We start from the raw sequence: 23,210 nt of genomic DNA, 5'->3' as shown, positions 1-23,210 counted from the left end.
GATTTGTAGGACAATAGCAAATTTCCCTCAAGTGGATGACCTAAGGTTTATCAATCTGTGGGAGGCATAGGATGAAGATGGTCTCTCTCAAGCAACCCTGCAACCAAATAACAAAGAGTCTCTTGTGTCCCCAACAGACCCAATACAATGGTAAATTGTATAGATGCACTAGTTCGGCGAAGAGATGGTGATACAAGTGCAATATGGATAGTAGATAATGGTTTTTGTAATATGAAAATATAAAAACAGCAAGGTAACTAATGATAAAAGTGAGCACAAACAGTATTGCAATGCTAGGAAACAAGGCCTAGGGTTCATAATTTCACTAGTGCAAGTTCTCTCAACAATAATAACATAATTAGATCATAAAACTATCCCTCAACATGCAACAAAGAGTCACTCCAAAGTCACTAATAGCGGAGAACAAACGAAGAGATTATGGTAGGGTACGAAACCACCTCAAAGTTATCCTTTCTGATCGATCTATTCAAGAGTCCGTAGTAAAATAACATGAAGCTATTCTTTCCGTTCGATCTATCATAGAGTTCATACTAGAATAACACCTTAAGACACAAATCAACCAAAATCCTAATGTCACCTAGATACTCTAATGTCACCTCAAGTATCAGTGGGTATGATTATACGATATGCATCAAACAATCTCAGATTCATCTATTCAACCGACACATAGAACTTCAAAGAGTGCCCCAAAGTTTCTATCGGAGAGTCAAGACGAAAACGTGTGCCAACCCCTATGCATAAGTTCATGAGGTCACAGAACTCACAAGTTGATCACCAAAACATACATCAAGCGGATCACGTGATGTCCCATTGTCACCACAGATAAGCACATGCAAGACATACATCAAGTGTTCTCAAATCCTTAAAGACTCAATCCGATAAGATAACTTCGAAGGGAAAACTCAATCCATCACAAGAGAGTAGAGGGGGAGAAACATCATAAAATCCAACTAGAATAGCAAAGCTCGCGATACATCAAGATCGTACCACCTCAAGAACACGAGAGAGAGAGATCAAACACATAGCTACTGGTACATACCCTCAGCCTCGAGGGAGAACTACTCCCTCATCGTCATAGAGAGCGCCGGGATGATGAAGATGGCCACCGGAGAGGGATTCCCCCCTCCGGCAGGGTGCCGGAACGGGTCTAGATTGGTTTTCGATGGCTATGGAGGCTTCTGACGGTGGAACTCCCGATCTATTGTGTCCCCCGATGTTTTTAGGGTATATTGATATATATATAGGCGAAAGAAGTCGGTCAGGGGAGCCACGAGGGGCCCACGAGGGTGAGGGCGCGCCCATGGGGTAGGGCGCACCTCCCTGCCTCGTGGCTTCCTTAAAGCTTCCCTGACGTCTACTCCAAGTCTCCTGGATTTCTTCCGTTCCAAAAATAACTCTCCCGAAGGTTTCATTCCGTTTGGACTCCGTTTGATATTCCTTTTCTTCGAAACACTGAAATAGGCAAGAAAACAACAATTTGGGCTGGGCCTCCGATTAATAGGTTAGTCCTAAAAATAATATAAAAATGTATAATAAAGCCCATAAACATTCAAAACAGATAATATAATAGTATGAATACTTCATAAATTATAGATACGTTGGAGACGTATCAGTTATCTCTGAATGTAAACAAAATGACTGATGAATGAAAAGTTCCTTTCCCGCAAAATAAAAAAAATATCAGCTGGGGACGCACCTCCAAAAAAAAGGGTTTCATTAGTTTTTTTTTTTTGAGACAAGCTGTAGGCCGAAAGATCTCCCACGTGATCCGCGATCATGCAGAGGCCCAACTCCAACGGCCCAAGAATAAGGGAAACAAAAGGCAGTGAAGAATCCCTATTTGGCCGCCGTTCGTCCCGAAACTGCTGTCCCTGTCCTCGCTGTGCGCCGCCCCGCCCGCACGCGCTCAGGTGCGCCGCCCCTCGAGTCGCCGGCGCCGGTCTCCGTTCCTTCCACCGCGCTGCCCTTTCTTCCATACCACCTCGAGTCCCTAGCCTAGCCGTCTGCACGCCATCAGAGACGTAGCCGCTGCCGGAAGCAGTGACTGGCCGCAGTCTTCGCGCCGTCTCGACGGCGACCGGCTGAGAGCCGACCTCCCCTAGCCCCCTTCATCGCCGTGGTCACCCACGCAACCACGTGCAGGCTCCCGGCGGCATCACCGTTTGCAACCAGTTCGGCAACACTGCCCGTCTGGTCCATCAGCGACGGCGGGGGGCTTGCTCTCCCTATTTTCCTCCGCCGACTTGCGGTTGTCAACGGCTCCGGCGCCGTGCTCTTGTCGTCCGGCTGCTGCCATTGCTCTGAACTTCTGAAGGTTGTTAAGATTTAAGAACCGATTCTGTGGCAACTAGTTGTATTAGCTAGTTAGTAGTTGTTGTATTTAGTCCATGAATTGATTTCTGTTCTTATTTGTAGAAATGAATAGAAAGACTTTGCACAGTTGGTTTGCTAGTAATTCAAATGTCTTTCTGTTGTTCCCGAACCCAACACAGTATGGTCAAACATGTTGGTTCAAAACTATGGCTATTTTGCTAGAAAGATCCAGTAAATTCTACATGTATCCAGTAGTAATCTAGGATTTTTTTTAGCTTATTTGGATTATAGGATTATGAGATATTGAATCTTTTGCTAAACAGATCCAAATTTTAGTTTTTTTTTTTGCAAATATTGCATATTCCCAGTAGTATTCTCGGAAAATTTGACCTTATTTGGACTAAAGGATTGAGAGAAACTGGCTTTTTTTCCTCACTGTTAACTTTGAGCCTGCCCTCAATTTTCACCCTGGATTCGCCACTGTGTGTGTGGTTGGTAATGTGGTTTGCTGAACCTATGCTGAATCACTCATGTAGCTATGGTTGAACTATCTGATCATTCAAAAAATAGCTGAACTACCTTGCATTTGATAGACCCTCTTATGATTTAACCCACTTTATTCATTTCATATAAGAGAACTCTCCGATTCAATGAAAGAACCCTGTCTATGTGAGTATGTGAATGCTGAAACTACTAAAATTTTCATGAATATTTCGATAAAATAAGCAAGTTATTTGTTTCTCGTTGCACAGCCTAAGGGGTTTTCATGTCCTGAGAAATATTTGTGACTACTGTATTTTCATTCAACGTGATTTCTATCCTGGAACAATGAACAAACATATTGACCTTGGTCTTGACATATGTATGTGTGTACATATATCTTTTTTGCTTACATCGTAAAAATATAATGAAATAAATTCCCGAGTTCAATATTTGCTAATGACACAAAATAGTTTTGTTGTTTTTAATTTTGTAGAGTTAACTTTAGTTAAGCTCAGCGGCTCAATGCCTGATTTCCTGTTCGGTGGTTCACAGGTTCTTGGAGGATCTTAGGTTTCGTGAATATGGCATCTCATGCTGAAATGACAGGAAGCAATATGCTACGTCTTCAAAGCTTTCCTAGTAATATGGTATGCACCCAGTTGAATTATCAACTAAATATGCTTCTCTTTTTGGAATGTAATCATTCTCATGTTCTTCTCCTTTTGTACCAGGGAAAACAAAGGAGTAGTTTTATCTCCACAAGACACCTTCCCTTGAGAAGGCCACGAGTGGTTCGACATTGCCTGGACCTACGTCATCTTTGCCGTTTACCTAATCAAAGGGCTATTGTTCCAAATATCAGAACAATGCCTGCTCTCACTGCCGCAGTATCCAGGGGAGTTGATAGTCCATTGATAGAGGCATCTGTCAATGACATGGAATTAGTTTCAAGGATTATTCACTTTTATCGCAAACCACTTCTTCAAGAGAGTGAGGCCAAGGAGTTACTCAGGAAAGTGCAGGCAAAGGTTTCTTCTAATATTATTGATATAAAGACTGAGCAATGCTTCAATGTTGAGTTGGAGGATTCACTAAGTTCTGCGAAGCTTGCAACACTTAAGTGGCTCCTAGCAGAAACTTATGAACCTGACAACTTACAAACAGGGAGCCTTCTGGAGGAGGAGGTTTCTATGAGTCCTTATTCCTTCCTTGTTGAGGTCGGTCCCCGGATGACATTTTCGACAGCTTTCTCGACTAATGCTGTCTCAATTTGTAAAGCTCTATCTTTAATGGAAGTAACTCGCCTGGAGAGGTCTAGAAGATATCTTTTGTGCCTTCAGCCTGGTAGTGACCCACTTGATGAAAGCCAACTCAACAGCTTTGCTGCTCTGGTTCATGACAGGATGACAGAGTGTGTTTATCCTAGCAAGCTCACATCATTCCGGTCAGATGTAGTTCCAGAACCTGTCAGTGTTATACCAGTCATGGAAAAGGGAAGGGAAGCACTGGAGGAAATAAATCTTAAAATGGGGCTGGCTTTTGATGAACAAGATATCAAGTACTACACTCACCTCTTCAGAGATGACATCAAACGCAATCCAACTACCGTGGAACTTTTTGACATAGCGCAATCCAATAGTGAGCACAGCAGACATTGGTTTTTTAATGGAAAGCTTGAGATAGATGGAGAGACCATGCCAAGTACTTTGTTTCAGTTAGTAAAGAGTCCCTTAAAGGCTAACCCTAATAACTCTATTATTGGATTCAAGGATAACTCGAGCGCAATAAAAGGGACCCTTGTAAATCACCTACGTCCAGCACTACCAGGTTCCACTTCACCGTTATCCCTTATGATGCGTGAACTGGGCATTCTGTTCACAGCAGAAACCCATAATTTTCCATGTGCCGTGGCACCCTACCCAGGAGCTGAAACAGGTGCAGGTGGTCGTATAAGAGACACGCATGCCACTGGAAAAGGTTCATTTGTTGTTGCCTCAACTGCTGGTTATTGTGTTGGAAACCTTCAAATTGAAGAATCATACGCACCTTGGGAGGATTCATCCTTTTCATACCCATCAAACTTAGCTTCTCCATTGCAGATTCTTATTGATGCTAGCGACGGTGCTTCTGACTATGGGAACAAGTTTGGCGAGCCTTTAATTCAGGGATTTACAAGAAATTTTGGTTCTAGGTTGCCAAATGGGGAGCGCCGTGAATGGCTGAAGCCAATAATGTTCAGTGGAGCAATTGGGCAGATTGACCATGCACACATATCGAAAGGGGATCCAGAAATTGGCATGCTAGTTGTGAAGATTGGTGGTCCAGCATACAGAATTGGTATGGGTGGTGGTGCTGCCTCAAGTATGGTTAGCGGACAGAATGATGCAGAGCTCGATTTTAATGCAGTTCAACGGGGAGATGCTGAGATGGCACAGAAATTATATCGTGTGATCAGGGCTTGTGCAGAAATGGGGGAGAAGAATCCAATCATCAGCATTCATGATCAGGGAGCTGGAGGAAACTGCAATGTTGTGAAAGAAATAATCTATCCTAAGGGTGCTGAAATTGACATCCGCTCAATTGTTGTTGGTGATCACACATTGTCTGTGTTGGAGATCTGGGGTGCTGAATACCAGGAACAAGATGCATTATTGGTGAAGCCTGAGAGTAGAAACCTGTTGCAGTCACTTTGTGAGAGAGAAAGAGTTTCAATGGCTGTCCTTGGTGAAATTGATGGTAGTGGAAAAATTGTTTTGATTGACGGTGCTGCTGTGGAGCATGCGAAGTTGAGTGGCCTTCCGCCACCACTACCTGTTGTTGATCTTGAGCTTGAAAAGGTTTTAGGAGATATGCCTCAGAAGACCTTTGAATTCAAGCGCGTTTCTCGATCGAGTGAGCCCTTAGACATAGCACCCGAGGTTACACTGATGGATGTTCTTAAGCGAGTATTGAAGCTTCCCTCTGTATGTTCAAAGCGTTTCTTGACCACTAAGGTTGACAGGTGTGTGACAGGTCTTGTTGCACAACAGCAGACGGTTGGCCCTCTCCAACTTCCACTTGCTGATGTTGCTGTAATTGCACAGACTTACACAGATCTGACAGGTGGTGCTTGTGCCATTGGAGAACAACCGATAAAGGGTTTACTTAATCCCGAGGCCATGGCAAGGCTTGCTGTTGGGGAGGCATTGACCAATCTGGTTTGGGCTAAAGTTACATCTCTTGCTGACGTCAAAGCAAGCGGCAATTGGATGTATGCTGCAAAGATTGATGGAGAGGGAGCAGATATGTATGATGCTGCTGTCGCAATGGCTGACTGCATGATTCAACTTGGTATTGCAATTGATGGAGGAAAGGATAGTCTTTCTATGGCAGCTCAATGTGATGGCGAGCTAGTCAAAGCTCCAGGAAATCTTGTTATCAGTGCTTATGTGACATGTCCTGATATAACCTTGACTGTTACTCCAGATCTAAAGCTTGGGAAGGATGGGGTTCTGTTGCATGTTGACCTGGCTAAAGGAAAGCGACGACTTGGTTGTTCTGCTCTCGCACAAGCATTTGATCAAATTGGAAATGACTGCCCAGACATAGAAGATGTCCCTTACTTGAAAAAGGTCTTTGAGGTTGTTCAAGAATTGCTCAGTGAACGTCTGATTTCTGCCGGTCATGACATTAGTGATGGTGGGCTTATTGTCACTATTCTTGAGATGGCATTTGCTGGTAACTGTGGTGTTAACCTCAACATAGAATCAAAAGATAATGACCTTCTTCAAACACTTTTTGCGGAAGAGCTTGGTCTTGTAATTGAAGTGCATTTGGATGACCTTGATCTAGTGAAGCAAAAACTTAATGCAGCAGGGGTTTCTGCTGATGTGATAGGAGAAGTAACTGCAGCACCAGAAATAGAGCTACTTGTTGATGGTGAGGTGCGTTTGAAAGAAAGAACTTCAGACCTCAGAGATTTGTGGGAGGAAACAAGCTTTCAGCTTGAGGAGCTACAGCGGCTGAAATCTTGTGTCAAGCTTGAGAAAGAAGGCTTAAAAAGCCGAACATCCCCTTTATGGCATTTGTCTTTTACGCCCAAATTCACAGACAAGAAACTACTGTCTGCATCCTCGAAACCGAAGGTTGCCATCATTCGCGAAGAAGGGAGCAACAGTGATAGGGAAATGTCTGCTGCATTCCATGCTGCTGGTTTTGAACCGTGGGACACCACAATGTCGGATCTCTTGAACCAGAAGGCTGATCTAATGAAATTCCGTGGGATCGCATTTGTTGGTGGATTTAGCTATGCAGATGTTCTTGACTCAGCGAAAGGCTGGGCTGCATCTATCAGGTTCAACCAGCCCCTCATACAGCAGTTCCAGGAGTTCTACAATAGGCCAGACACATTCAGCCTTGGGGTGTGCAATGGGTGTCAGCTCATGGCTCTTCTTGGTTGGGTACCAGGACCCGATATTGGAGGCTCGCTTGGTGCAGGTGGAGACATGTCCCAGCCAAGGTTCACTCACAATGAATCTGGCCGTTTTGAATGTCGGTTTATCAGTGTGGCCATAGGGGTTTCTCCTTCTATAATGTTCAAAGGTATGGAAGGCTCTACACTGGGCATTTGGAGTGCTCATGGTGAAGGTAGAGCCTTCTTCCCAGATGAAAATGTCTTGTCTGATGTTGTGAAATCTAATCTGGCCCCTCTGAGATACTGCGATGATGCTAATAACGTCACAGAGGTCTATCCTTTCAACCCTAATGGCTCTCCGCTTGGTATTGCGGCCCTTTGCTCCCCTAATGGAAGGCACCTTGCGCTGATGCCACACCCGGAGCGTTCCTTTATGATGTGGCAATACCCATGGTATCCCAAGGAGTGGCAGGTTGAGAAGAGTGGTCCCAGTCCTTGGTTGCGCATGTTCCAGAATGCAAGAGAATGGTGTTCATAGATAAGGTAAATCATACTCCTGAAGCATTTCCACCATTTTTTATGGTTCCCTATAGTTAAAAGATAAATACTTTTGGTTCCCTATAGTTAGATCTCTGGCTGGTCCTTTAACTAGACACAGTCTGCTGCTCTCGTCTACATCTAAGACACTCGTTCTGTAAATGGCGTCCTTACTATTTTAAGTTCCTGGTAACTTCTCCTCTTAGTTCGATCTTCATTGTAGTACCGTGTTAGCTTGAACACCGCTTCGTGCTTGAGCTTTGTTATTTCATGCAGTGATAATTACTCATATTAAAATTCAAAAAAATAATTACTTGTATTAGACATCCAGGATCTCTCATGTTCTAGCTCAGTGCTTCACTGCAATAGAAAGAATAAAAAATTGGTGCTAGGGATTGTATTATGATCTAATATTCATGAGGTCTCGTACAACACTGCCATGAAATAAATATTCGGAATTGAGATATCTCTGCTCCTATAAAAATCTGAGTTGGTGATGATGGTGTGCCTGCCATCTTTCATTTACAGCCATCCGATTTGCATCCAACGCGTCTGAGACAAACTATGGCAATTTTACAAATAACCCCCTGCCACTCCAGTTCAGTGTTTAGCCCATCTCTACCCCACCTCATCTAGCGCCATCTCAGGAAAGAAAGAAGGATCTGGACAGGTCGGTGCCGTCGTTCGTTCGCCCCCAGGCTCCATTGCCGACCACTACCACAAACCCCTCCTCGCCGTCTCCACCACCCCCTTCCCTGTCTCCCTGACTTCGACCTGGGTAAGTATGCTGCCGATTAGGACTGGACACGAGCCAAGCCGAATTCAGACAGCCATGTTAGCTCGCTCGGAAGCAGCCAGCTCGGCTCGGCTGGGTGATGCCAACGAGCTGCATATGGGTGGCTCAGCTCGTTCTGCACTGGCTCTGTTTAGCCTGAGCGGCTCGTGAGTGGATGGACAAGGGAGGTGCATGCTGTGGATGTGCTGTGAGTGATGGTGGTCACCGCCGGCCACCAGGGCGTGCCAGAGCAAGTGGCGGTGCGGCGTTGAGGCGGAGGGCACGCACCTGCCGACGTTGGTGAGGACGCAACACAAGCAGAGAAGAACATGGGTGGGCAACGCGTGAGCATCTGCGTACGTGTGTGCACTCGGCGACGAAAGCATGCCTGTGTGCGTGCGGCGGGGACGGATTATGGATGCGTTGGGAAGAAGAAGAGAATGTAAGAGGGAGGGAGGTGTGAGCAACAGCTGTGTGCGGCGGCGGGGGGGATGGATGCATCGCGTGGGTCAGTGGGTACATGCTGCTCGTCTAGGTCACCAAATAAGGATAGCTTCGTATTGGGCTTGGGCTGCTCTTGTAGCCTATACATTTCGCTGCTAATTTAAAAAAAAATACTGGGCTGGAAACGAGCCACAGCCCCAACATTTCACCACCGGAGTCGTTCGAGCCCCAACGTTTCACTGCCTCCCCTGTATTCTTGCTTCAGCAGCCCCAACTGCGACCACAACGTCTGTGTCCTCCCCTGTCTCCTCCAACACCAACCCCCACAAGTACGTTGGTGGCTACGCCCTGCTCATCCTCGGCGGCGCAGCCACCACCTACTATTATTTCCCCCTTCCCGGCAACGCAATCCATGTTGATCACACTCTCATAGATGGAACAGAGTGTGGGGAGGTGAGATGCACTGCCCTTCGCCTTCTGATCTGACAAGGACCAATGTATGGGTATTGATGAAGAAGAAAATCTTCTTCTGCAGTTGCAGATATGTAATGGTAACATATGGTAGAAATGCCTATTCTGTAGTTGCTCGGCCCGACTCAGCTCGGCACGGCAAGGATCTAATTATAGGTTTGTCCTATTTTTTTACTTGATTGTTGCATAAGAAATGCCAGAAGGAAGATGGGACATGAACTTGGCTCTTGAGCTCAAATAATATCAATAAAATTTAAAGAAATCTTTTGGAAACAAACATGTAGAACTATTTGTGCAACATTTCATGAAAAAATAACATTAATGTTGGACTAGAAAAATAAACAAATCGTTAAAAAACTATTTTAAAAGCTTTTTTTTTGGCAAAGCACCACAAGTGTTTTTTCTTCATGAAGTTTTGCATGCAGCTTGAACACTGGAACGTGTTTGTTTGCAAGAATAGGTTTGTTATGTTTGCTATTCTGTCTGCATTTACTCTTCACCCGGATGCTTGTGAGCTCAAAAGCAGAATGAATATATCCAAAGAAACATATTGATATTTGTTACACATGAGATGACCACCACATAAGTTGTGAAATAAACTACTCTAGATCAATGCATTTTGGTTAGCCGTGCAACGCACGGGCATCTTACTAGTAACTATAGGCATGGCAAATCGAATGTTTTTTATGGCAAATTATGTTGTCGCGGGGATGGCAATTTCCTTTAGCAACCATGGCAATTCCTGGCAAAAACTGAAATCGCCATCCTCATGAAAACATAATTTGCCATCTCGGGCGTTCGATTTGCCATGCTAAAAAAGTCTGACGTTCGAAATCCTAAATATTTACTTACCTTTCCTATCCTCGAACTTACAGGGACCGAAATTGGTGGCCCATATGTCTGCTTAGAGCTTGGGCATTCTGCTGTAGAACTGATGTGGCCATGGATCAACTCAATACTATGCCTGTGAAATTATCACAGTGGAAGAACTTAAGTGACAGACATCAGTTCTCAGTTCTTGAGTTGAGCTGGAATATCTGCGCTACTTATTCACAGTGCCTGTACAGGGGCTGCCTGCGAGCATAATTATGTCTCACTAGCTGAATTGAGCTATATGCTTCTTCTGCAATCATTCACCTTTATTATCCAATAATACCATTCTCTAGCTGTCCGGCAACATAAAATGTATCCTGTCAGCTTTCTTTCTGCCGAGCATATCCATTTTGTAGTGTTGCCCGTTACATATTTGGGATTATGTTTTCAGTTTGGGGTATCCTTAAGAGGACAACACTTTTGTTGACAAAAGCTCATTGCTCGCGAGCTTAACTAGCGCTGGGTAGTTTGACTTATTAACTTCGTAGCTTACTTTTTTATTTACGGGAGTAAAACTTGTACAGATTTGCTATTTCTCAGATGCTTGAGATTTTTCCTCGCACCAGAGTTGTTTTTTGGTGCGGCGGAGCTTAGAGGGATGGCCGGGGCAGCGGCCAGCACGGTGGGAGGGCGAGGCGGTGCTAGCCGCCAGCCGCGGGGGCGGAGGCAGGCGGTTAGGCCTGGGCAGACTGGCAGCTGTGAATCTGTTTTGACTGATGCAGTTTTTTGAGTGACTCATGCGTAGGCGATCTTAAAATTGTACGTATTACTCAATCACGAGGTTCTTACAATGGTCTGACACCACTTCAAGGATTCTCGGAGGACCCGAGCCAATCCATGTAACCGTTTTACCCTCTACTTTAGCTAAACCTGATCATTGGTCGGACCGGGTTTGGCAAAGCCCAAAGAAAAAATGCCAAGCCCGAACCTGGCCTGGCCTGACCCGAAGTACATGAACAGTGGCATCTTTTAATTAAATTGATCATATTCAAGATATTATATTAATTTATTATACATATATAAAATATGTTTATATGTGCATTTCAGGCTTTATTCGGGCTTTCGGGCTGGGCTTCGAGTGAGAAAACGGAGCCTAAGCCCGACCTGAATGTCGGGCTTCAGGTCGGGTCTCTGGGCCGGGTTATCCATGAACATGTTTATTTTGACTACGAATTACATTGGTGAATCGATCCCCGCACTTGCAGACTCGCTACTAACTCTGATTATACCTACTGACCATGTCAGCTAACCGGATGTTTTGTTTAGAATTTGGCTAATTCTGTAGATATGTGATTACCGCGAGTAGGCCACTGCTATGGTGCAGCCCTCCATTTGCTTTTTTCTGTTAGGAATTGGCACTACTCGAATTTTGTTGTATTTCTATAGAGAATGCATTTTCGGTTTTTCTTTCACTCATGAATCATTTGTGTTTCACTTCTTGATGGAAGCAGGCATCCCCACGAGCACTCCGATGATGCCAAGAACGATGTTGGTGGTGTGATCAAAGAAGATTCTACATGAGATGCACTTGGACAGGTAGGAGATGTTGGCAAAGGGAAGGTGGCGCGTCGTATCATGGTAGAATCCAAGCAAATCTTCGTAATAATTTAATGAGAGGGGCCATCATAGGAGGGAAGACTATATGTAGTTCCAACGTAACAATTATGTAGTCACCGGGTTGTAGTTACCAACATGGTTATTTTCATAGTTACCAAGTTCTATATGTTATAAAAACATGATTATTGTATATCGACTTACCCATTATTTGGTTACAAAAATCGTTGAAAACATTCCTCGGCAACTATTGTGTAAATAGCATGATAATGTAGGATCTCGGACCTGATAATTTAGATATAAACACCATGATAATTCTGACCCTTGAGAAAAAGTTGTTGAAAACGCACCGTCGATAACTTAGAAGTAATAGCATGGTAATTTGGGTACAAACACCACGATAACTTTGACCCGTGGAAAAAATTATTGAAATTAAAACAAACCACCGATAACTTCTAAGTAATAGCATGGTAATATACGCCCTCGGACCTGATAACTCAGGTACAAACACTACAATAATTTTAATTCGGAGTAAAAGATATTAAAAACATACAACCAATAGCTTTCGTGTAAATAGTATGATAATATAGGATTCCGGACCTGATAACTTAGATACAAACACCACAATAACTTTGCTTCGTGGAAATTTTTTTGTTGAAAACATACTCTATAAATAACATGGTAACACAGGCATCTGGACCTGATAACTTATGTACAAACACCACCATAACTTTTGACCCGTGAAAAAATGTTATTGAAAACATACTCTAAATAACATGGTAACACGGGCTTCCGGACCTGATAACTTATGTACAAATACGACGATAATTTTGACCCATGAAAAAAGTTGTTGAAAATATACGCATAACTAAGTTGATAACTTACTTAGTCCAGATGTGATAACTTTTGACCGGAAGGGGGAGGGACTTGTTGAAAAAACACCCTTCGGTAATTCGTGTGTGAATAATATGGTAATATACACACAACAGAGTTGATAATTTAGTTAGTCTAGGCCTGATAACCTTTTAAACTAAAAAAGTTGTCGAAACATACCAACATGAGATCTAGTATCGAAGGCCTTGTCGCAACGGTTTTTTATGTGAAAATGGTTTTTGTACTAGAGCGGTTTTTGTACCCTGACATTAGCATTTTCTGTTCTCTAGGCTGCGTGCATGTGCATGCAGGGAGAAGGTCGAAGAAACCATTTTTTTATGCCTCGGTAATTTCTGTGTAAACAACACGATAACTTACGTGGGATCTGGTTTCGAAGATCTTGTCCCGACAACATGATAATTTCTGTGTGAACAATATGATAATTTGCATAGCATATGCGTGGTAAATTTTTATCTGAAAAAGTCGTCGGAACATACCAACATAGGATCTGGTTTCGAAGATCTCGTCCTGATGAATCTTTTATATGAAAACAGTTTTCCAATTAAACCGACGGTTTGAGCTACAAAATATTTTGAAGTTTCGAAATAGGAAGAATCTAGGATGACATCATAGTTTTGTCATCTAGTGCATATACACATGGGAAGAAAAGTTGGAAGACCATCTTTTTATGTGTGGTATTTCCTATGAAAAACAGCTTGGTAACTATGTGTCACAGTCGTGATAACTTACGTAGCACATGCGTGATAACTTTTTACCCGAAATAAAATCATCGGAACATACCAACATGGGATCTAGTTTCGAAGATCTCGTCACGACGAATCGTTTATGTGAAGACAGTTTTTCAATCCAGCCAATAGTTTAAGCTACAAAACATTTTGAATTTTCAATCTTAAAAAAAAATCTGCATGTCATCATCAATTTTTTTCCTACATGCATGTAATTATGTTCTAATTAAACAAGGATGGATGGAAACACCCATAAAAAAGAATGCATGCATGCATGAGAGGTTGCTGGAGGGAGATTAAGAAGGATATATCTTCCTTAAATTTCGTGCGTTAGGACGTTAGTCGCATCCTTATCAAAAACTGCTGCCGATAGACCGAAAGAGCGACCTCCGTCCTTCGTTGCCTTTGTCACCTCAATGTTATCGGAGTTCACCTCTATACGGTTACACCTGACTGTAGTTTTCAAATTGAAACCAAACCGTAAGTAATTGTCAAATTGAGACCAAACCATAAGGCCAGTGCCTCGGCCGTAAATGCATTACCCGCATGAATCGATTCCCCCCGCAAGCTTGTTAAGCTTACAAGCTTCAACAGTTCAAAAAAAAAAAGATTACAGGCTTCAAACCAACATAATTGAGCAGGTTTTTTTTGCCTTAGATAAGTTTACCGAGTTCAGCGGTCACGAGTTAAAGCTCAAGCTTAACTAACCGGCCCGTAACTAGCCAACCTTTTCTCGTTAATTCTAACCTGGTGAGTAAGAAAATATTTTTTTAACATGATACAGACGCAAACAAACGTTCATATACACATGCAATTGAACCGACAATTACATATAAATGTAAGGAAACAATTGAAACAACAATTACATACAATTGTTTGCGGTAAAAAAACAATTACATACAAATGTGTCATGAATCAGCTGCAGTTGTGGACAGTGTACCTGTGCGGATTGCACTTGATTAACCAACAATCAACACACATCATACATATGCTCCGCTACTGTTTCCCGCTCTACGCCAAGGACTCGGCGATATCCATGGAGAGGCAGTAGGCGAGAGACTGTATCGTGATCATGGGGTTCACACCAACGGCAGTCGGGAGGAGGCTGCCGTCGCAGACGTACAGGCCCTCGGCCTCCCAGCTCTCGCCTCTGCCGTCGACGGCGCCCTCCATGGGGCTGGAGCCCATCCGGCAGCTGCCCATCTGGTGCGCCGAGCAGAGCAGCGCCCACGTGTCCGTGCCCGGCTGCATCGGGCCCCTCGCCACGGTCACCTCGTCCAGGAACGCCTCCAGGTCCTTGTCCTGCACGCCCTTGCATCGCAGCCGCAGCCCGTCGCTGCGGTGCGTGCCCACCTCGGCCGCGCCGGCGGCCACCATGATGCGCAGGGTGCGGCGCAGGCCGTCGCGGAGCTCCTCGATGTCGCCGCGGCTCGGGCTGTAGTGCACGCGGCCCTCGCCGTGCACGCTCCCCGCGGCGCGGTCGCGGACCAGCGCGAACGCGTGCGCGGTGCGCGCGTACCGGCGCATCCTCTCCTTCATGTCGCGGCCCGACTCCCACGGGACCAACGAGGCGAAGGCCCCCGGCCCTAGCGCCGGTGTCTCGATGATGGTGCGCTCGGTGACGCGGTGCATGCTCGTGATGATGCCGCCCTCGTAGCACTTGCCGGTGAGCTGGGGCTCCTGGTTCTTGTCCGGGAAGTACCCCCACGCCATGGACACCGGGTGGAGGTGCAGGTTCCGGCCGACGTGCCGGTTTCTGACCCCGCTGTTGCGGAGCAGCGGCGGCGTCATGAGCGCCCCGCACGCCGAGATGGACACCTTGGCCTCGATGCGCAGCTTCTTGGTGATGCCGTTGCTCATGCACGTCGCCACCAGGCCGACGCACTTCTTGCTCCGGCCGTTCTTGTCGCTATTGTTCTGGAGGATGAAGCGCTCGGCCTTGCACCCGGCCAGGATCACCGCGCCGTGCTTGACGGCGTCGACGAGCCACGTCGTGTCCGTGCCGCGCTTGTCGCCGGTTGGGCACCCCAGGTAGCAGCTCCCGCAGTAGTGGCCCTCCGACGAGTTGCGCGGCACGCTGTCAACGGGCAGCCCGAGCGCCTCGCACCCGCGGCGCACCACCTTGTTCTGAAACCCTTCCTCCCTGCACCCGTCAGTGACGGCGAGCCGGGCGCACACGGCGTCCATGGCCTGCACGTAGCCCGCGCTCCCGAACACCGGGAGCCCGTGATCGCGCGACCACTCCTGCAGGACCTCCCGTGGCGTGCGGATACTGGCGGACCAGTTCACCGCCGAGCCGCCGCCGACGGCGGTGCCGGCGAACAAGACGGTCGACACGTTGGACGTGCAGAAGACGCCTCCCTGCTCGTAGAGGCGCTCCATGGACGGGCCCTCGACTGAGCTGTAATCATCGGGGGTGAAGTAGTCTCCCTTCTCGACGACAAGCACCTTGTGCCCCGAGGACGCGAGCACCGCGGCGGCCACGCCCCCGCCGCAGCCTGAACCGACGATGACGACGTCGCATTCCACCGCGTGATAATCGCCCGACGTGGCCGGCTTCACCGCGACGCCCTTGTCCGCGAGTGATCTGAGCAGGGTGGCGTCGTCCAGTTCCCTGGTCTCCACGACGCCGTTGTCCAGAGGCCGCGGCGCTGCCGCTTCCGCTGGATGTTTCTTCCGTTGCTCTTCCACGTTCGGCAGGCTGAAACCTATTGCTTTCAAGCATGGGTTCTCAGAGTTTTCGTTCAGCTGCACGTTGGAAACAGAGATAAATGTTTGAATGAATGTAAAATGGTGAAGCTTTTCACAAGAGCCTCGCTTCGCCACAACCCGTTACTAATAAATAAAGGTATAAAGGGAGAACTAGGTTGTAGCCTAGTGGCAAGGCTGGGCATTGGCGCACCCTGCCGTCTGGGTTCAAATCTTGTCTAAGGTCGAATTTCTGATTCCTCATTCGGGTGGATTTCTTCTATAAAACTAGGCTCTGGGTGCTAGTGTCCATGAATCTCATTTTTTTTCTAAAGATATATAAAGGATAATGTGGATATTTGTCAAATCATATCCATTTTCGTATGTATGATGAGTCGCCCGCTGTATATGTATACGAGGAGTAGCGTCACACAAACCGGCACACATCTCCTCCCTCTTAGGCCTGGTCCATTTAAATAATTTTTTGACTCCCGATCTTTTGGTTTACTTTCACCCTTTGTAATCAACTGGGACAGCTCACTTGCTGTGCCTAGTTATTTTTGTTATTCTTCTTGTTGGCATCATTTCACGCTGGTTTTCTTTCTTTTGGGGTTTTCTTTGGTTTTATTCATTTTTTATTTTTCTTTGTTTCTTCTTCTTTTTCTCTTTTCTTTTTCATATGCTTAAATTTGTGAATTTTTTTAGTCCATGAACCTATTTTCAAATGAATGAATGCTTTTCAATTTCCCAAGATTTTATCAAATTTATTGTATTTTTGGTCAAAATTGTGAACTTTTTTCAAATCGATGAATGTTTTTCAATTTCACAAACTTTTATCAAATTCGTGAACTTTTTTCTCAAATTCATGAACAATCGATTATTATTTTTAAATTTCCCAGACTTGTTTGTCACATTCATGTATTTTTTTCAAACCAATAAACTTTTTTGAACCTTTAAACTTTTATTAATCTATAAACATTTTCTGAATTTAAAAAACTGAAAATCATGTAACCAGACTACCCTATTATATAGCCAAGATCATGCCTCCTTCCATGTAAGACGAGATGGGACTAAAACCACGAACGGTACAGTCTGCTGCCTACAGGTACGTACATGAAGGCTGCAACAAAAAAACTCAAAACAAGTTTATGCCTTATGTACGGGTGATCAGTTTGGTTCATGGAATTGACGTCCCTGCCGCATGCACGCTAGTCACTATATGTGGAAGAAATTTTCCAACATCAACACAAAAAACCAAAAAATTGGTTTCTTTGATTTTGATATGGATTCGGTCTTCGGCTTGTGGGTTTTTTGTCCACCCGTAGCTCCCAAGGATGAAAAAGTTAGCGATATGGAAAAGTGTTCATCGATTTTTAAAAAAAGTTAACAGTTTTTTCAAAAAGTTCATTAAATTAGAAAAAGTTCATTGAATTTTGAAAAAGTTTAAAATTTTGAAAAAAATCATGAGTTAAATACTTTATTCATAGGAGGCCGCCCGACTAGGCCAGTCCATTGTCGCGCGCGGAAACGGGAAAAAGAAAATATGCAATTTTAAATACCAGTATAATTATGATTTAAAATATTTTCTTCTTCAAACCTGGCATGTATGCCTACCATGGGCAATGCCCACTGGCTGGCAAAAATTGAGGTCATTTCATGAATGTCCAAAAAAGCGACAAGTGCGTGTTTGGTAGGCCAAAAGACTCCGGCAAGAGCACATCGTTTCTCGACATCCTTAAAATGGCCCCAACTTTTTTCATGATCTTGTATGACCAATTCTAGGCACTAAGCCAAATTGTTGGTTTTTGACAATTTTTGCATTTCTGAAGTTTTCTCAGTCAAAAAGGAAGATAAATGGTGGACATGTCGCAACTTGCATATGGTATTGAAAATCGTTCGAACATGAGATGGGCATGCCCACATGCTTGTAAAAGTTGGATAGGCCAGAAGGGTCTGTTGGAAAGCACATTATTTTTTGACACCCGTCAAATAGCCCCAGAAAATTACACGGCTTATATGACCAATTCAAGGCACTATGCCAAGTTTTTTTTAGTTTTCGATCATTCTGAATTTACTGGAGTATTTCTCGGCGAAAAATGGACGATAAATGGCCAGAAGTGACGCAACTTGCATATGGTGCCGGAATTCATTCAAACTTGGCATGAATGCCTCGTATATCCATGCTAAGCTGCTCCAAGAAGTTGATGTCATTTATCCATGGTCCAAAAAAACCATCAGTTCACAGGAATGTGTTAGACTAGGCCAGACGGGTGCATCCGTGAACATCTAGTTTTTCGTAATTTGAACGCTTCTTTTATTTTAAATTTTGGTAATTATCAATCAATATGAGCATTTTCTTATCCTAACAATTTCTCAAAATTTGCCAACATTTTTGCAATTTCAAATTGTGTATGGAAATTTTACAAACTTGAACACTTTTCCAAATTATGACAAATTCCCAATAATTTATGTTGAGCACAAATTGTAAACCATGTAATTTTTTCAAAATTTATCAACATTTTTAAAATGCAAACAATTATTAAATTTATCAACAAAAAAATTCAAAAATATGCACATTTTTAAAATCCAAAATGTTTTTAAATTTTTTAAAAAATATTGGAAAACAAGAATATTTTTTGGTGTTCCAAGAATATTTCTAATTTTTAAAAGGTTAGAAAGGAATATTAAATTTCAAAAATAAGAAAAATGAATTGAAGAAGAAAGAAAAGAAAAACAAAAAATAGAAAAAAAATGATTAGGCCTTGGCCCAACTAGACGATTGCATCGGTCCCGTCGGGTGCCTGTTGGGCCGGCCAAATGTTTGCAGATTTGAAAAAGGCTCATCAATTTTGAAAAATAATGTTTATAAATTTGAAAATAAAATCGCGAGCTTTAAAAGAGAGTTTGTGAAAGTTGAAAAGAGTTTGTGGGTTTGAAACAATGCTCACAAATTTGACAAATTTTCATGAATTTAAGGAGTTCGTAGATTTATGAAAAAGTTTATGATTTAAAAATATTCATGAATTTTTAAAAATAAATGGAAATGAAAAAAGAAGAAGAAAAAAATGGAAGGAAAAGCAAAAAAAAAACTCGCGTTGGTTAGTGTAGAGGAAAAAAGAAAGGTACTAGACAAGACAGGCTGCATATCGCACTCAGCGTGAACGGTGTATTTTTAGAAAAGATTATCCTACCTTTTATTATGAAGGACCATGAGAGATTTCCTTTGTTGATGCGTTTAGGAGGGGAGGGGGGAGGCTGTACTAAAGCAAAAGTGACTACATATAGATTTTCATTTAGTAGTTCCTGGTGTGCTTAGCATGCCACATAGGCGAACAAATGATATGACAACAATTAAGGAGGGAGAGAGCACTTTTGATGACCATGTGAAGCAAAAAATATTACTATTCTTCACATTTAAAAAGGAAATAAACATTAGGCTAAACTCAATGAAAAAAAATCCTATGATGTAAATCAAAGGACATCTCTTTTTCTATTTCTAGTAATAAAATTTGAGATATATGACATCTCATTCCTACAAGTTTTCTATTCCTGTGATATTCCTATCGTATGAACCAAAAGAGGCCTTGTCCTTGAACAAAAATAGACCTAGTTGCTAAATAATTAAATGAAGAAGACTTAGCTACAACAAGCTAAGCACCTATGCATTGATGACTTTAGTTGCTAAATAATTAAATGAAGAAGATTTAGCTACAACAATCTACTTCCTCCGTCACAGTTTATAAGTCCTACGCGTATACCTAGGTTGCCAATTTTATCACCCTAATATAAACTATATAACACAAAAATTATATCTTTTGAAAATAGAACATCTGAAGTTTATATTGGTATAATTTTTATAATATATGACTTATATTAGGTTGGTCAAACTGACAACCTAAGGGTACGCGCACGCCCTATAAACTGAGAGAGAGGAAGTAGTAAGCACCTATGCGTTGATGACTTTATTAACACTCTATCTAAACACCCGTGCATTAAAATGGGCCTAATTAAGCACATCACATAGCCTAAAATTCTAATCCCGGGAGCAGCCGATTCTAGAAGTGTGTGACCCTCTCAAGTGTAATTTTCTCACTACATTGGACCCGCTACCGAGCGAAGGAGATCGATGAAGCCATCAAAGCAGTGACCACATAGCTACTAGTGCTCATCTAATACTAACACATACTACCCCCATCTGGATTTATTATCCCTCATCGTATTTTGGGTCAAATATAATCACATATTTGGCTAGCAAAATGCTAATGCATGTCATAAAAATTATATTATTGGATTAGTATTGAATGTCAATTTCAATGATATTATTATTACTATACATAACTTATATTTTATTATTATAATTAAAGTCATGATTAAAATATGACTCGAAATACGAGGGGACAAGTAAACAAGGAGGTAGTAATATTTTTTTAAGGGTCTGTTTGGTTCCAATAAGTCACCTGACTTATAAGTCAGGTGATTTAAAATCAGTGACTTATAAGTCACGTCTGTTTGGTTGTCATCTGACTTATAAGTCACCTGAGCACATCTTCTCACCTTGTTTTTTAATATAAAGGTGATAGAACCTACGTAAAAGGGGGTGATTTATAAGTTTTAAGTTGGGGTGGAGCAACTTATGACTTATAAGTTGGGGTGACTTATAAGTTGGGTCCGTTTGGCAAAATAAGTCACTTTTTACACTTTTCGACTTCTAAGTTGGTGACTTATTTGGAACCAAACAAGGCCTAAGGCTAGCCATAGTGATGGTAACTTTGGTAGTAACTTAACACATCCCAAGATAATTTTGCTTATGTGGCAAGTATTTAACGAGGAAAGATGTGCTTGTGGTAACATAATATGTTACTGTAACATAGCGCTTCCCGAGGCAAAATGAGTCTGAACTAATAAATGAAGCAATCTATGACACTACTACTATATTACTTTGCATTATGAAAATAGTAACTTAGACTAGTGTCATATGCATGACACTAGTATAAGTTACTCCCTGCTATGACCGGCCTAAAAAAGATGGCCTTCAGTCTTTGCATCAGACGATGCATACATCCATTTTATTAATTATTCACTGCGATACGATGTAGAGGGTGTCTAGAAGGGAAGCCTTGAGTCCAAAGCATTCTGTCAGTCTTGATTTTGGCACGTGGCCGGACTGTGACCTAGCTGGATTTGTCAATGCGATTTAGACTAGTTACAATGAAAGTAACTTAACTAGTAACATCACGCATTTCAATACAAGATTGCTTATGTGGCAGCTAATTAATGAAGAGAGATGAGTTTGTGGTAACTTAAGTAGTTACTGTAACACCACACATTTCAAGACATAATGAGTCTATAGCTTAATAAATAAACTCTTTCATCATATCACTCATGTGTTACTACCCACTATGAAGGTAATAACATAAACCAGTAACATCGACAAGTTACTACTCTATATTACTCCCCACTGTGAGCAGGTATTGTGTCTTGTCCTGCGGCGCCAAGCAGTGCCATCACTGCTGTAACTACCATGACAGTGGACGGGCATGCGATTTCGTAACCGTGTAGAAAAGTGACGTGATCACAGGACCAGTCATGCAAACGTCGCTCTAGCTCGTACTGTAGTATAATCACGTGTACGATCCAACCCACTTGATCCGTAGACAATGTAGAACCACCCACCCATCAATCATCCAATCCAAGCAAGCATGATTAAGCAAGCACCTTGGTGTAGAAGACGTTGAAGCAGAGGGTCTTGACCATGGCGAAGGCGATCTTGACGGGGATGAGCCACCGCGCCCTGGTCCAGCGCCTGAGCGCCTCCTCTCGCCGCCCCACCGGCATGTCAGCGAAGCGGCGCACGTACGGGAACTCGCCGGAGACGCACAGCCGGCCGCACAGCGCCAGCGTGCCGAGCCGCGTGCACAGGAGCCAGAGCGTGACGTGCACCAGCAACCCCGCCTCCCACACGCACCGGGTGAAGGCCAGCTCCGCGACCTGGCATGGAAACCAATCGCCCAATTTGTGAGTATTATTATGTATAATCGTGCCTGGATGAATTGAAGGCAACAAAACACCATACTGGAGTTATATTAAAAAAACACTATACTGTATACGTACCTGAGTGAACAGTCTCATTTGTCCGTGAAATATTTACTCCTACCAAACTACGTACTGTACACGCGTACGAACTAGAATGTAGTCCAATTACACATGTACCAGCGTCAGCGTGGGATAGGGCAGCATCACGTACGCCTAATTAATCTCCGCGCATAGGAGACGGGCGGGGCCCGGTTAGATGAGAGTCGCGTAGCCGATAATGGTAATCTAGATTATTCTCCTGACGAGCGGTCATATCGGTAAGTTTTGGCGGATGGAGTATCAAATCAAATACAGTACTACGGAGTACACTATGGATGAACAAGGCAGTAACCGAGTACGTAGCGTATGTAAGGTACGAACACAGTTGTAGTATATGGATGAGCTCGATGGATCACCTCGTCGGGAATGGTGGAGTCGGCGCCGGATGCGAGGTAGAAGCGCTCGAGGTCCTTGTCGCGTGGCGTGTCCCTGCGCCCGTCGAGGGCCTCCTCCGGCGGCAGCGATGGGATGAGCGCGCCGCACATGGCCCGGAGCGCCTCCATCTGCGCCGGGTAGAGCCCGTGCGTGTATTTGTCTCGCCTCAGCACCCGCAGCAGCGGGTGTCCAGTCGCCGCCTTCTCCTTCCCCTCCAGCGCCGCCATTAGATACCCCCGCGAGAGCAGAGCAGTTAGCGCCGGACTAGAATTCCGTGTGGCTTTGCGCGCGCATTCGTCTGCATATAGATAGATAGATCGATCGAGAGTTGATAGGTGTCAATCTCGTTATTTAATACCGGTCATCAACTAAGACGCAGAAGGGCAACTTCCGGTCCGTTATCCATCTAGCTAATCAACGAGTTTTTCCAAAAAGAAGACAGAACCTTGCTATCATCGGATAAAAGTATTCCAAGGCTAAATCACCAAAAGGGAGACCCGTACAAAAAAAGATGTAACTAGGTCTCAGTCAA

General features: G+C 43.8%; 2 protein-coding genes across 2 annotated transcripts; one reads left to right on the top strand and one right to left on the bottom strand.

Annotated features, from left to right (window-relative positions):
* The first annotated feature begins 1,855 nt into the window (after positions 1-1,855).
* On the top strand, positions 1,856-10,725 carry LOC125507667 (putative phosphoribosylformylglycinamidine synthase, chloroplastic/mitochondrial). Its single transcript, XM_048672171.2, has 4 exons — positions 1,856-2,335; positions 3,370-3,464; positions 3,549-7,753; positions 10,313-10,725. Exons 2-3 carry the CDS (start codon positions 3,399-3,401, stop codon positions 7,746-7,748), a joined length of 4,266 nt encoding a protein of 1,421 aa, XP_048528128.1. The 5' UTR covers positions 1,856-2,335; positions 3,370-3,398; the 3' UTR covers positions 7,749-7,753; positions 10,313-10,725.
* A 3,572-nt stretch (positions 10,726-14,297) lies between these two features.
* LOC125507678 (long-chain-alcohol oxidase FAO1) lies at positions 14,298-23,006 on the bottom strand. The gene is made up of 3 exons (XM_048672176.2): positions 22,660-23,006; positions 21,887-22,159; positions 14,298-16,231 (listed from the first exon to the last, which is right to left on the bottom strand). The coding sequence occupies exons 1-3, from the start codon at positions 22,903-22,905 to the stop codon at positions 14,495-14,497; spliced, it is 2,256 nt and encodes a 751-aa protein (XP_048528133.1). The 5' UTR covers positions 22,906-23,006; the 3' UTR covers positions 14,298-14,494.
* Positions 23,007-23,210: the final 204 nt, after the last annotated feature.

Source organism: Triticum urartu, chromosome 1A, assembly GCF_056163025.1.
Source record: "Triticum urartu cultivar PI428250 chromosome 1A, HENAU_Tu73, whole genome shotgun sequence".
Classification (NCBI taxonomy): Eukaryota; Viridiplantae; Streptophyta; class Magnoliopsida; order Poales; family Poaceae; genus Triticum; species Triticum urartu.
This window is presented reverse-complemented; position numbering and strand designations above follow the sequence as displayed.

What these genes read in the sequence shown, in the direction of transcription:
- LOC125507667 (XM_048672171.2), top strand. Translation starts at nt 3,399, where the DNA reads ATGGCATCTCATGCTGAAATGACAGGAAGCAATATGCTACGTCTTCAA. An exon ending in AAAGCTTTCCTAGTAATATG is followed by an intron (nt 3,465 to 3,548) that starts GTATGCACCCAG and finishes CTTTTGTACCAG; the next exon opens with GGAAAACAAAGGAGTAGTTT.
- LOC125507678 (XM_048672176.2), bottom strand. Translation starts at nt 22,905, where the DNA reads ATGGCGGCGCTGGAGGGGAAGGAGAAGGCGGCGACTGGACACCCGCTG. An exon ending in ACTCCACCATTCCCGACGAG is followed by an intron (nt 22,160 to 22,659) that starts GTGATCCATCGA and finishes TTTCCATGCCAG; the next exon opens with GTCGCGGAGCTGGCCTTCAC. An exon ending in TCAACGTCTTCTACACCAAG is followed by an intron (nt 16,232 to 21,886) that starts GTGCTTGCTTAA and finishes TCCAACGTGCAG; the next exon opens with CTGAACGAAAACTCTGAGAA.